The sequence below is a fragment of the Salmo trutta genome, chromosome 23 (assembly GCF_901001165.1).
Source record: "Salmo trutta chromosome 23, fSalTru1.1, whole genome shotgun sequence".
NCBI lineage: Eukaryota > Metazoa > Chordata > Actinopteri > Salmoniformes > Salmonidae > Salmo > Salmo trutta.
Genome location: NC_042979.1, coordinates 51,362,202 through 51,376,901, shown reverse-complemented (window position 1 = coordinate 51,376,901; position 14,700 = coordinate 51,362,202). Strand labels below are relative to the sequence as shown.

The window sequence follows — 14,700 nt, the reverse complement described above, 5'->3', positions numbered from 1 at the left end:
AGAGGTTAATGTGAAGTCCATACATTTTCATACTGGTTCCCCTTGGGAATCAAACCCACAACTCTGGCATTGCAAGTGCCATGCTCTACCAACTGAGCTACACAGGTATACAGGGTATATATAATGAATCCTAGCATGCAAAGGGCTTTGGATTGCTATATAGTATAAACGCCATAGTGAGTGGCAAGTAAGGCTAATAGTTAGTGGTAGCATTCTAAGATTTAAACAAGCAGGGATATTGGTAGAGGGCTAGACATGATGACTTAGGCCTGCCATCTGTTAGGGTTTGACCAACTATTTGTTTGCATAACCTATATAATATAACAAAGAAGCTATGCTATAATATTAAGTTTATACTCTATATGATAAGAGTATACTGCTGTGTGAGAGGAAGGGGCTCATGGGATGTTGAGTCATATGGAAAGAATGCAGATGCTGTAAATCAGGGATATGGAAGAGCTTGTTAAAAGATAAGGGCAGGATATGGGTGAAATGTATATGCGGAGGGGTGTCAGGGTTTTAGAGAACTGTGCATTGTGCAGTCACAAGATAAATCGACTGCCAAAGATAACTACGCCCGGCAACAGGAGGCGTCTCGAGGTTGGGACCAACCTGCACACCAACGATAGGATGAGTAAGTTTAAACCACACTCATCCTCCCTCTGACAGGCCAGCATTGAGTGGGAACTATCTCTGTCAGAGTATTTAATGAAAAGCAAAGGATGTGAAACTCAGTTCTCTGTCTGCCCTGCGTGGTGACACAGCGACCCCGTATATACGAACATCATATTTACCATAAAGGTGTTTGCATTAATTGCTGGAGCAGAGGGCAGCCACATTGCAGCACACAATTAGCAGTTTTTTAAGTTCCTTGCTAAATGGAACATGGGCATTAGGTGGCACCTGAGATATTGATGCCAACAACCCTACGGTTGCAGGCTCACTTCCTGACATATTTTTTTCCTCTGTCAGCACTGGGATTCAGAACAGGCAAACCTCCAGTTGCTGGCCTGTTTTTCTAACCTAGAGGCTAAGGCTGCCATATTGAATGACTCATGTATAAGCATAGTCACATAGTAAAATGAGCCTATAGCAGAGATGAAATAAGTATATCAATTAAACCTAACATTAGTTTGTCTCTAACTTGTACAGACAACACCCTACACTACCATGCCTCATTAAATAAAGGTTAAGTCAAGTAAATAAAAATCCCCAGGGGGCAGCAGAAACCAGTTTAGGTGATGTGCTCTTCCAGGAAGTCTTGATAATTACTCAGGTGTGAGCACTCAGGATTGGTTGGCAGTCTGGAAGAGAGAAGTGGCCAGACGCCTTTCAACTAGCCATTGCTTGTTTGTTTGTATTCGTTAACGTCTTTAATTAGGGTTAGATTTAGCCTAGTTATGGCTGTCTTCTGATCTAGTAGCTTTTTAAAAATATTTTTTTATTGTGCATATTTATTTTGTCAACGACCAAGTGGTCAAGAGCTGGCCCTGAACTCGGTAAGTTTGCGATCTCCTGAGCACATGTATATAATACACGGTCCTGATTTCTCACGTCAACCACAGTTGTTATACGAGTAGTCATACAGTATTAAAAAAACGCTGTGATGGAAACAGGAAGTTTCGGTACAATTTATAAAATGCCGACAGAATTTTCTTGTTCGACATTGTGATCTTTTTGTGTTGGTAAAATGAATTATGCGAGAAATGGCGGTGGAAATGCTTTCATATCGAAGTAAACTTGGAGTAACCTGATATGGTGTGTGGTCCTCCCACTACAACTCAGGAAACCATGCAGTTTATTAGGCAACAGATGGAATCAATTGTTATGAATTTAACAGGGTGGTGAAAGTGCATCTTGATGCTCCTTTACAATGAATATCGAGGGTCTTCTGCTGACATGATGATCGATGTGTGACTGCCGTTTGACAAATACAAATATTCTCGCTCTTCTCCATAACATGTAGACTAGCCAACCCGCACCGCCTACCCATACTGTATCAGCTACCTGTTGGCTAAACTGCATTTTACATTTTTACATTTTAGTCATTTAGCAGACGCTCTTATCCAGAGCGACTTACAGTAGTGAATGCATACATTTCTTTTCATTTCATACATGTTTTTTTTCTGTACTGGCCCCCCGTGGGAATCGAACCCACAACCCTGGCGTTGCAAACACCATGCTCTACCAACTGAGCTACAGGGAAGTAGCTCAGTTGTCAAGACCAGTGTAGGCACATTGGTTATTTAACGCAACAGTTGGGACAAATCTATCGGTAGAGTTGAAAATGTGATGCAAACACATTCCATTTATTTTTTTTATTCGGTAGATAAACTTAAATGAAAAATTACTTTGTGTGCACTACATAATGCACAGATTTTTATCAAGTCAGTTTGGAACCACCACTGTTAAGAAAATGTGCATATTTCTTTGTGGGTTTTATAATATTTTAATACAAATCTGTCACCTTTTTGGATGGAAACCTAGCGAAAGATGCACATTTTAAATCAGGTTACAGACCAGTTAAGGCCTAGTACCGCGTTCCTGATAACTTCATGAGACCATTGGAGTGCAAAATGACTAATCAGGCTGTAATGCACAATGAATTGGTATACTGTACACAGTCTGAAACCTTGAAGTGCAAAATTGTGTGAATGTTGAATACAATTTCATATCAATTTACTCTACCTGTTGTCTGTGCGGTTTGTCCTTCAGCTGCTCGAAATTTGAGGATTCACAAGAAAGTATTGTTCACCCAATTTTTTTTTAGAGCCTTTAAGTATATGTTTTGGTCAGCATATATTTCCGGTGTGTGTTTTCATTCTGACGCACATGACAAAAACACTTGCGTAATATGTAAACAATAGCCGAAAGTAACCGAACCACATACTGAATATTTTGAATTAGCGGTTTCCTCACATTCAGCTGGCAATGCCAAACATACCATCTCTCTAAAAGTCTGGTTAACAATACTATTCTAATTTCAAGCAGCTGAAGGACCAACCACACAAACAACCACACAAACAACCGGTGGAGTACGTTTTAAATGAAATGTATTCAACATTCTGGCTTGAAAGGAACATTTACAGGATTTTGCACTCCGATGGTTCAGGATGTATGAAACCAATGAATTGCACTGGTGTAAAGTACTTTAAACTACTACCTAAGTAGTTTTTTTGGGTGTCTGTACTTTACTATTTCTATTTTTGACAACTTTTACTAAACTACATTCCTAAAGAAAATAATGTACTTTTTACTCCATACATTTTCGCTGTCGCCCAAAAGTACTCGTTACATTTTCAGAGTGTACTTATGGCTATATATATATATATATATATGAAAGATGGTGCTGTTTGCTTGTTATAAGGAATTTGAAATAATTTATACTTTTGATACTTAAGTATATTTTTGCAATTACATTTACTTTTGATACTTCAGTATATTTAAAACCAAATACTTTTAGACTTTTACTCAAGTAGTATTTTTCTGGGTGACTTTTACTTGAGTCATTTACTATTAAGAAGGTATCTTTACTCCAGTATGACAACGGGGTGCCTTTACACCACTGCTGAATTGTGTATTACAGCCTGATTAATCAGACAACATAAGACCCTTAGACAGCAATATTAGGTCATGAAACACGCGCAAGTCTCACTCTACACAGTGGCCGAACCAGAGCAGTATCGAGTACCAGTAGAAGGAACTGCCCAGAAACTGATTGACGATTGAATGTTCTAGCTCTCAACTGCACATTTGCACCTAATTTCAATTTTTTTTCAGCATAAATTTGTATGAGTTTGTTCCTGTGGCTGCCTTTACACAGGCAGTCTGATTCTTTTTTTCTCCACTAATTGTTCTTTTGACCAATCACATCAGATCTTTTTCAGAGCTTATCTGATTGGTCAAAAGACCAATTAGTGAAATAAAGATCAGAATTAGACTGTCTTTACACAGGCAGCCTGTTTTCTCTGCAGCAGTTCAGTGAGTGTTTCTGTGACTGTGTGACTGGCTCCCAGCAGGGAGGGGTAGTTAGCTCTAGCTGAGCGGATAGTTCCTGTTTTCAGGTATTCACAGAGCTTGGGTTAGGGCTCGTCTCCTTCCTGTTCCTGATTTATTTTGTTAAAGAAAGTTTTTCTGTCTCTCTGAACACCTCTATAGCAGCAGTTTACATTCAGATGCATATCCCAGATTAAACCAAGGAATCCTCTTTTAAAGAAGCATTCTCTACGCCCTGATTGGTTAGTCTTCTCTACACTCTGATACTAGTAAGTACACCTTTTAGAGATGTGTTGGTATGTAATGTTCTCCACCATTCCTGCCTTGGGTGTTTTCAGTTTCTCACCTGGAGGCATTGTTTAAGGTCTGTGATCCTGTTGAACCTGATTGACTGGATGCTGCTCAAGCATAACTAGGCTACATCGGTCTTTGAATCTAGATGTCTGATCAGCCATAGCTACATCTGTCTTATAGTCTTGCTGTCTGCCCTGCTACATATATCTGTATTCATATCTAGCTTTCTGCTCAGCCATAAGCACACATGTGTTCTAGTCTAGCTGTCTGCTCAGCCGTAACTACATTAACGTCTTCTAGTCTAGCTGTCTGCTCAGCAATAATGAGGATACAGTGTGTTCGAAAAGTATTCAGACCCTTTTTCCACATTTTAAGTTACAGCCTTATTCTAAAATTGAATTTAAAAAATAAATCTATCTACACACAATACTCAAATGACAAAGCGAAAACGGGTTTTTAGACATTTTATAACACATGGTTTAGATGTTACTATACATACTGTATGTATTACATTAGAACACATGGTATAGATGTTACTATACATACTGTATGTATTACAGAACACATGGTATAGATGCTATAGATGTTAGTATACATACTGTATGTATTACATTAGAACACATGCTATAGATGATACTATACATACTGTATGTATTACATTAGAACACATGGTATAGATGTTACTATACATACTGTATGTATTACATTAGGACACATGATATAGATGTTACTATACATACTGTATGTATTACAGAACACATGGTATAGATGTTACTATACATACTGTATGTATTACATTAGAACACATGGTATAGATGGTATAGATGTTACTATACATACTGTATCTATTACATTAGAACACATGGTATAGGGGCGGCAGCGTAGCCTAGTGGTTAGAGCGTTGGACTAGTTCAAATCCCCGAGCTGACAAGGTACAAATCTGTCGTTCTGCCCCTGAACTATGACAGTTAACCCGCTGTTCCAAGGCCGTCATCGAAAATAAGAATTTGTTCTTAACTGACTTTCCTAGTTAAATAAAGCTAAAATAAAAAATAAATAGATGGTACTGTATGTATTACATTAGAACACATATTAGAGGTATGTTAAGGCTTTAGATCTTTGCTCCATCCTCAGCTACCCTGTTGTGACCTGAGGCTCAGCCGACGTCATGGCTATCTCTCCCACCGTAACCCTCCACCTGGACGATGGTGTGGTGCGTGGTCTGGACCTCCAGTCCTGTGCTGCCCAGCTGTGTAAAGGACATGGTCACTGTGTGGCACAGGGACAGGCCACCACCTGTGAGTGTATCCTGGGGTACAGAGGAGAGTTCTGCCATGAGAGTGTCAATGAGGCAATCAGTGTTCCGCTCACCCTGGGGGTATTGGCCTTTATCGTTGGCATCCTCATCCTCTCCTTCCTCATTGCTTTCGTCAGGCAGAGGGTCAAGGTCAAAAGGTGGTAACTATAGAATTATTGTCATCATAATTAAATATAAATACAGCCAACTGAACATACTTGGAACACTTGTGCTAATGTTTGTGTCGTTATAGGAAAGCTGCAGCCAAGGATTCTAGTGGTTTAGAGAGAGATGTTCTGTAGCACATACTCAAGGTAGGACATTCAACCACATTCTCACACAATAATTAGCAATAACTGAACCATAACTCATGCCACAAACATGAATTTCATGTTAAGAAAAAAACTGGTTCGATGTTATTTACACTAGTTAAAACAATTTGTATAAATGTTTAAGTTTATTAAGTGTTTGACATGCCTAGTGAATTGAAAATCTGTTCTGTGATTTTAATGACGTTGTCACACTCTTCTTGTAGGTTTGGTTGACGGTCCAACATCAGAGCACATCCCCTTCATCAGGCTTTATCCCCGGTATAAACAATTATATACTGTAGTACTATTTATATTAACAACTATATACTGTAGTACTCTTCATATGAACTACATAAGCTAGTGTTTACTATACCATATGACTTCTAATATAAACAACTATGCTGTGGTACTAATAGAAAACCATATATGGTAGTACTACTCGTATAAAGTAAGGACTGTTTTTTGGCTATAGCTGTGTTCGAATACTAACAAACTGTATACTACATACTTAAGTGTATATTACATACTATATACTGTTTGTTGATTTTAGTATATCTGTAAATGACCGGTATCCTTTCAGTTGATTGTACTAGCGCTTCGCCTGTCTTTCGGTAGTTGATGCTGTTGCTATGCAACTTCTTGTTAGCATAGCTAACAAATTACTAGCTAGACATTTTACGACTTCATTGAGAACCCACAAAGACTATACCACTTAGCTAAGCAAAGAATAATCAAGTCAATAAATGTTGGATAGTTAGATAGCATATAGTTAATATTTAAGTTTGATGTATTAGTAGCTTGCTAACATACGGTAACCTACAAGCAACTGCTGTAATAATATGCTATGCAGTTCGTAAGGCTAGCATTGCTAACAAACTGCCAGCGAACATAACGTGTAACGTGACTTATTTGAAAAGTCGTTACTCCAGAGTGGCGCAGCGGTCTAAGGCACTGCATCTCAGTGCTAAAGGTGTCACTACAGACCCTGGTTCGATTCCAGGCTGTATCACAACCGACTGTGATTAGGAGTACCATAGGGCGGCGCACAATTGGCCCAGCGTTGTCCGGGTTAGAGTTTGGCCGGGGTAGGCCGTCATTGTAAATAATAATTTGTTCTCAACTGACTTGCCTAGTTAAACCCAAAAATTAAAGGTTACATCAAAATTACATTTCTCAACATGTAATTTTTTGTAGGATCCTTTCCTTCCGTTTGAGCCTGGCCTGACTGGCTTACCTCCTTTAGAGCCTGGCCTGACTGGCTTTTTTCCTTTAGAGCCTGGCCTGACTGGCTTACCTCCTTTAGAGCCTGGCCTGACTGGCTTACCTCCTTTAGAGCCTGGCCTGACTGGTAGTGTTATCTGACTCAGGACAAGTGATTGAAAGGCACACTTAAGGAGTGGAGACATTTAACACATTTTCTCCAAAACATGACAGGAATTTCAACGCTGGTAAACCAGTCAGTCCAACAGTGTTTTTCATTGGCAACAGAAAGCATCCGCTGGGGATTGAGGTTTGACAATAAACACTGTTCTATACAGGCTGTAGTGTTCTTCAAAACAGGTTTCGTCTTGCATATTTATGATTTATGATTGCATGACTATCCCTATTGTGCTGCTGAGTGCCTTAGATCAAAGTGAAGTTTACTGTCCAACATCAGAGCTTGGCCTTTTCATTGGCTCCATCCCTGGTACATGTATAAATAACTATATACTGTAGTACTCTTCATATAAACAACTACATACTGTAGTACTCATGTAAACAACTATATACTTAAGTACTCTTCATGTAAACTATATATTGTAGTACTATTCATATAAACAACTAAATGTATGATTACCTTATATACACGACTACTGTATTCTGAAGTACTATTCATATAAACAACTATATACTGTAGTACTATTAATACGAGCAACTAAATACTTTAGTGCTATTTATATTACCAACTATATACTGTAGTACTATATATATATATTACCAACTATATACTGTAGTACTATATATTACCAACTATATACTGTAGTACTATATATATTACCAACTATATACTGTAGTACTATTCATATAAACTACATGCGCTAGTACTACTAGTGTTAACTACTATTCAATAGGACTACTTATATAAACAACTATGCTGTGGTACTAATATAAATCCATATATGGTGGGACTACACGTATAAAGGATTGTTTTTTTTGGTTACGTCTTTATACTGACTAACTTTATACTTTTTATTCTTGGAAACCAAAGCCTCGACGAGCAGCAGCTTTTCTCACACTGATCCTGGCCTGTCTGGTTTATATGGTGATACATGCTGTTATAACTGATTAGTGTGGTGATGCATTCCGTTGCCTGACTGGGTTGTGTTGCCTGATTGGTTTGTTGTGGTTGTGTTGCTTGTGGTTTGTTTGACTGATTTTGTGTTGCCTGACTTAGTGTTATCTCTGACTCATGAGTGACTAATAGGCACACCTAAGCAATGGCAACATTCAGTTTCTCCAAAACATAACAAGAATTCCAATGGAGCTTTTCATTGGCCTCAAAGGTTTGAAAGTATACACTGTATACAAGTCTGATCCCCTCGCTGATATAATTGTCTCTTGTAACTGTAAACTCTAAAGTGAGTTTTTATGTCTTAATTTCAAGCTGTTCCAGTCTCTCCCTCAGGAGGTTGGTGAGAACATAATGGAAGCCTGTCCAGTCATGGATCTTCGGATCACACAACCGCCTTGTTAATTCCATAAAATGCTTTTATTTTCTTGAATAAATATTGTAGACGCATTGCAAACAAAATATTTTATCCATTGTATTTTTTAAGCTTTGTTCTTGTATCTGAATTTTGGATATGCTTAAACCTGGGCAAATTCACATTAAAACACTGTTTACTTCTCTGTGTGATCAATGTCTCCTAGTGGTATCCTTTTAAACGGATTGTTTATCACATTTGCTGAACCCATCACACTTTGTAGAACTAACCTGTAGATCACTAGGCCTAGTTTTGACCTGTTTATGACATCCATGCACTGGGCCAACAAAGAAACTTGTTGGCATTACTAGAGTAGAAAGCAGGGTTTGGAACCAAAATTATTTTACAATCGTTTCGTCCCACTCTTCTGACCAGCAAAATAAAGTTCTGAATTGGTTTGAAGCAACAACAAAAAATGTATCAGTGTATATTGTTCCTTTTTATAACCTGTCAAATCAACTTTTTTTTAACATTGGTTTAGTCATTTAATAAGTTCAATCAGTGCGGATAGAGCAGTTAAGCTAGTTTATATGTGTGATGGACAGACAAGTGTACCAGAAGGGCACCAGCATTAAAACAAGTATTACCTTTTTGTAGTTAATAAATCCAACATGAAATGTGATAACTAGGCCTATAGTATCCTTAACTAGCACTTAGTGAGTCCATTCTCTTCTAGCTGAATAAATATGTATCTCCATATCTTCTGAATCAAGCTTGTACTGTAAAAGGTAAAGCCCCGCCTTATCTCAGCTCACTGGTCACCATAGCAGCACCCACCCATAGCACGTGCTCCAGCAGGTATATTTTATATCAGTGCCACCCGTTTTGTTACCAAAGTGCCTTATACCACCCACCACTGCGACCTGTATGCTCTAGTCGGCTGGCCCTCGCTACATATTCGTCGCCAGACCCACTGGCTCCAGGTCATCTAGAAGTCTAGGCTAGGTAAAGCGCCGCCTTATCTCAGCTCACTGGTCATGATAACACCCACCCGAGCAGGTATATCTCACTGGTCACCATAGCAACACCCACCTGTAGCACGTGCTCCAGCAGGTATATTTCACTGGTCATCCCCAAAGCCAACTCCTCCTTTTGCCGCCTTTCTGCTAAATAGCACACCCAACTACCTCATCCCCATATTATTACTTACCCTCTTGCTCTTTTGCACCCCAGTATCTCTACTTGCACATTAATCTTCTGCACATCTCTCACTCCAGTGTTTAATTGCTAAATTGTAATTATTTTGCCACTATGGCCTATTTATTGCCTTACCTCCCTAGTCTTACTACATTTGCACACACTGTATATCGATTTTTCTATTGTGTTATTGACTACATTTGTTAATCCCATGTGTAACTCTGTCGTTTGTGTCGTACTGCTTTGCTTTATCTTGGCCAGGTCACAGTTGTAAATGAGAACTTGTTCTCAACTGGCCTACCTGGTTAAATAAAGGTGAAATAAATTTTAAAAAGCATGTACTGTCAGTACAGTAGCCTCTGCTTCAGAAGGGTTAGGGGCAGGTAGCCTAAACATGCTCACACAAAGATTTTCAGGCAGACACTGGAATACGTTTGAGTGACAGAGTGAGGGCTTTGCATAGGAGCTTTGTTTTTCTTTTTGTGGGATTAGAAACAAATGCCTGGAATGTAAAATAACGTTAACTGGTTCTCTTGCTTATAAAATAACGGTTCTGTTCCAGAACAGTATGGATCACTTTCTTTCCCGGTTCCGTTTCTTGAAAAAGTATTTTACGGTTTTCGGTTCTGTTCCCTGAACCGGTTACAACCCCTGGTAGAAAGTATCAAATGTTCTATTTACAAAAGCACTAAACATGTCATCTGTCAACATTTAATCAAGAACAGCGGTAGCAGATGTTAGGGTGACAAATCAATCATGTCCCACATTTTGTCCCTTTGTCCCGCAACCAAACAATAATTTCCCACATTTTATTAACAAATTAAAACATCACTAATTTACAAAAAAAGGTACATTTGTCACATATTAGCCCTAATATAATTTGAGACATTCCAACCTGTCACGTTGCACTTATAACAAGATAAGGATGTGGTGCTGGTGGTGATAAGCACCCCAAAATATGAATGTGTGGGTACACTGTCCTGCAAAATCAGCCTCTTAGATGTGTTCACCCTAGCGGATGTCTGGCAACTCTAATTCAATGGGACACCTGTGACTTCTGTTTCACTATTCTGTCTTGTAGCTTCACCTCAGTCTGTAGAGTCAAACTACTGTCGTTAAACTGTTAATTCAACATGTCAACCCTCAGTAGGAATAAATAGAACATATTAAACAAAAACACTATAAAAAGTTCATTTAATAAAACCCGTTGTATCCTACAGTAAGATAACATGTAGGCCTAACAGCCCTAAATAAAATCACTTGCAGTAGGATCATAACATCTAGGCCTAGCAGTAGGATAACTTGTAGGCCAAACAGCCCTTAATGAAATTATTTCCAGTAGGAAGTAACATGTAGTCTGAGCAGCCTATCCTCGTGGAATAGAGTGTAAAGTGCATTTAGACAAGTCGACAATGATTTGAGCACACAGATCCTGACCCATCCAATATTTAAGGGTGTGTATATGGTATTCAGACCCCTTGACTTAACACATTCTGTTACATTAGTCTTATTATTAAATTGATTAAATAAAGGCAATTCCTCAGAAATCCCCACACAATACACCATAATGACAAAGCAAAAACAGGTTCTTAGAATTTTTCTAGTAGGGTAGCCTAGTGGTTAGAGCGTTGGGCTAGTAACCATAAGGTTGCAAGTTTGAATCCCTGAGCTGACAGGGTACAAATCTGTTGTTCTGCCCCTGAACAAGGCAGTTAACCCACTGTTCCTAGGCTGTCATTGTAAATAAGAATTTGTTCTTATCTGACTTGCCTAGTTAAATAAAGATATAAAAAATAAGTTTGGAACCACCAACACTCTTCCTAGAGCTGGCTGCCCAGCCATACTGAGCAATTGGGGGAGAAGGGCCTTGGTCAGGGAGATGACCAGAACCTGATGGTCACTCTGACAGAGCTCTGGAGTTCCTCTGGAGACAGGAGAACCTTCCAGAAGGACAACCATCTCTGCAGCACTCCACAAATCAGGCCTTTATGGTTGAGGGGCCGGATGGAAGCCACTCCTTAGTAAAAGGCACATGACAGCCCACTTGGAGTTTGCCAAAAGGCACCTAAAGGACTCTCAGACCATGAGAAACAAAATTCTCTGGTCTGATGAAACCAAGATTCAAATCTTTGGCCTGAATGCCAAGCGTCACGTTGGGAGGAAACCTGGCACCATCCATCCCTACGGTGAAGCATGGTGGTGGTAGCATCATGCTGTGGGGATGTTTTTCAGCAGCAGGGACTGGGAGACTAGTCAGGATTGAGGGAAAAATGAACGGAGCAAAGTACAGAGATCCTTGTTGAAAACCTGCTCCACCTGGGGCGAAGGTTCACCTTCCAACAGGACAACGACGCTAAACACACAGCCAAGACAACGCAGGAGTGGCTTCGGGACAAGTCTCTGAATGTCCTTGAGTGGCCCAGCCAGAGCTCGGACTTGAACCCGATGGAACATCTCTGGAGAGACCTGAAGATAGCTGTGCAGCAACGCTCCCCATCCAACCTGACAGAACTTGAGATGATCTGAAGAGAAAAATGGGATAAACTCCCCAAATATAGGTGTACCAAGCTTGTAGTGTTGTACCTCGACAACTACTATGATTATTATTATTTGACCATGCTGGTCATTTGTGAACATTTGAACATCTTGGCCATGTGCTGTTATAATCTCCACCCCGCACAGCCAGAAGAGGACTGGCCACCCCTCATAGCCTGGTTCCTCTCTAGGTTTCTTCCTAGGTTTTGGCCTTTCTAGGGAGTTTTTCCTAGCCACCGTGCTTCTACACCTGCATTGCTTGCTGTTTGGGGTTTTAGGCTGGGTTTCTGTACAGCACTTTGAGATATCAGCTGATGTAAGAAGGGCTATATAAATACATTTGATTTGATACCCAAGACTCGATGCTGTAATTGTTGCCAAAGGTGCTTCAACAAAGAACTGAGTCAAGGGTCTGAATACTTATGTAAATGTGATATTTATTTTTTATAAATTACCAAACATTTCTAAAAGCCTGTTTTTGCATTGTCATTACGGGGTAGTGTGTGTAGATTGATGAAAAAAACTATTTAATCAATTTTATAATAAGGTTGTTACCAAACAAAATGTAGAAAAAGTCAAGGGGTCTGAATACTGTCCAAAGGCACTGTATTCCATGTTCTATGGAGCTGGCATTGTCATTTGTAAATACTGTTACATCTTCAAATACAAACATGCCATAGGCCACATCATAAGCATATTCCCGAAAGTGTGAAATATAAATGATCATATTCACCCAAACAACAAGATTAGGTCTAGTTTTATGGTTAAAACGATATGCCTACATGTAGAGGTAAATGTCCTTCATTGGTAGATATGTAACGTTGCTGTGTTGTGCTATAGAATACATGTCACACGTATCAATGGCAACTGACCCTCTTCACCATAATGTCCTCACAGATCAACGTCATAAGCAGGTCGTCTTCCTCCGTATGAGGTGCTCTTTGCCCGGGGAAAGTCCGCGTCGTCTTCCATGGAGTCTTTAGAGTAGGGGACGCTGCTAGCGCTACTCCGGGTTCGGGCTATGCTCGGCACCTCGATGCGGCGCGGTGGGGGGTTGGTGTTTCTGAAGCGTGCTGTGGTCTCCGAGACTCGCGTCTCTCCGCGGTTCTTACCGCCACAGCAACGACATATCCCAATGAACATGACCAAGCCGCCCAGTAGCTCGAAGATGCCCCCGATGTATCCCAAAATAATACAGTATCCGACGCGAATGTCGGTGCTGGATGCGGCCATGTCCTTGAGGATGTAAGTGTACCATGCAATAGGAATGATCGTCAAGACTCCAGACAGAAAGATGAGCATTCCCCCCAGCCCGGCTACTGTCCAGTTCGGGCGGTCTTTCCAGCACCTTACCCCCGGTGTTGCCGTGGCCAGCCCGATCAGAGTCAATATCAGAGACGCTACCATCAAGCCCTGGGCGACATCTATAATCTGGTTGTTGAAGTAGGCGTCGTCCTTTTGGTTACATAGGTTTACTCGGGATGAGTCGGACACCTTGCATATGTCCCAGATGCCTTGTTGTAGGAACGTATCAACCGGCATTGAGGCGATAGTGTTGATGGTTCTCCAGTTGGGAGCCACTGTCGCTGTGAGGTTTAGGATCCAGCCGCAAGGGGCAAGGACCATTCCGAAGATAAAAATGCCAGGGGTGCGCATCGAAGTGCGGATCCACTGCTCCGCTTGGCTCGGCATGGCTTCTGGACTGCTGTTACTAACTTGTTAAGGTGATACAGCAGCACTAGTCAGTGTAAGTAAACTAACGTTGACAGTCTGGAGTGTTGTCTTAAAAACTTGTCCGACTGAAACTGAGGGGGTGGTACGGTGATAACAAGTTGGGTGTGGTTTCACTTTGAAAGAGCACCTGTTGCATCTGCCTTGGAGAGTTTCTAATCTCGTCCAATTTGATACGACTAATTTAATATTTTTATCTAAATGTTGGGCTTCAGTATGATGTATGCGATATCTGCCTAGTTAATGATATTTGAAAATACACGCACGTTATATTAAACAAATATATTGTAACGACCCTAGGATTATAAACGCGGAAATCGACTCTGCCGCAGGAGTATGCTTTTGCGGCACAGTCGATAGCGCGCCGGACTTCGGGCTAGAAGGTCGACGGTTCGAGACCTGCTCCCTGCTGTTTCATTACAATATATTAGCGCCTTTTCATTTTTGTGTCAATCTCCTTATGTTATAACATATTGGCAGTTTAGCCTAATAAGAAAGGAACCAATCACGATGATGCATTTAACTGACTGTGAGTAAAATCAATACGTTTTATGTTATGGCTTCTTCGAAGCTGACAGCCTGACTGGGAATGTGGTCATCAGAAGAGTTCAACTGAGAATGTTTTGGAATGTGGCTCAACAGGAACTGGCCTGTC

The 14,700-nt window shown here is 40.3% G+C and overlaps 1 protein-coding gene and 1 long non-coding RNA gene across 3 annotated transcripts; one reads left to right on the top strand and one right to left on the bottom strand.

Annotated features, from left to right (window-relative positions):
- Positions 1-1,288: 1,288 nt before the first annotated feature.
- On the top strand, positions 1,289-8,794 carry LOC115160202 (uncharacterized). 2 transcript variants are annotated; one of them, XR_003869029.1, is made up of 6 exons: positions 1,289-1,499; positions 4,162-4,265; positions 5,425-5,745; positions 5,841-5,901; positions 6,123-6,177; positions 8,543-8,794. It is a non-coding gene; the product is annotated as an uncharacterized LOC115160202 (long non-coding RNA). The 2 variants fall into 2 exon arrangements; XR_003869028.1 differs by having other exon boundaries at positions 4,159-4,265.
- A 4,109-nt stretch (positions 8,795-12,903) lies between these two features.
- LOC115160201 (claudin-23-like) lies at positions 12,904-14,120 on the bottom strand. Its single transcript, XM_029710598.1, has one exon. The coding sequence runs from the start codon at positions 14,004-14,006 to the stop codon at positions 13,206-13,208; it is 801 nt and encodes a 266-aa protein (XP_029566458.1). The 5' UTR covers positions 14,007-14,120; the 3' UTR covers positions 12,904-13,205.
- Between the last annotated feature and the right edge of the window lie 580 nt (positions 14,121-14,700).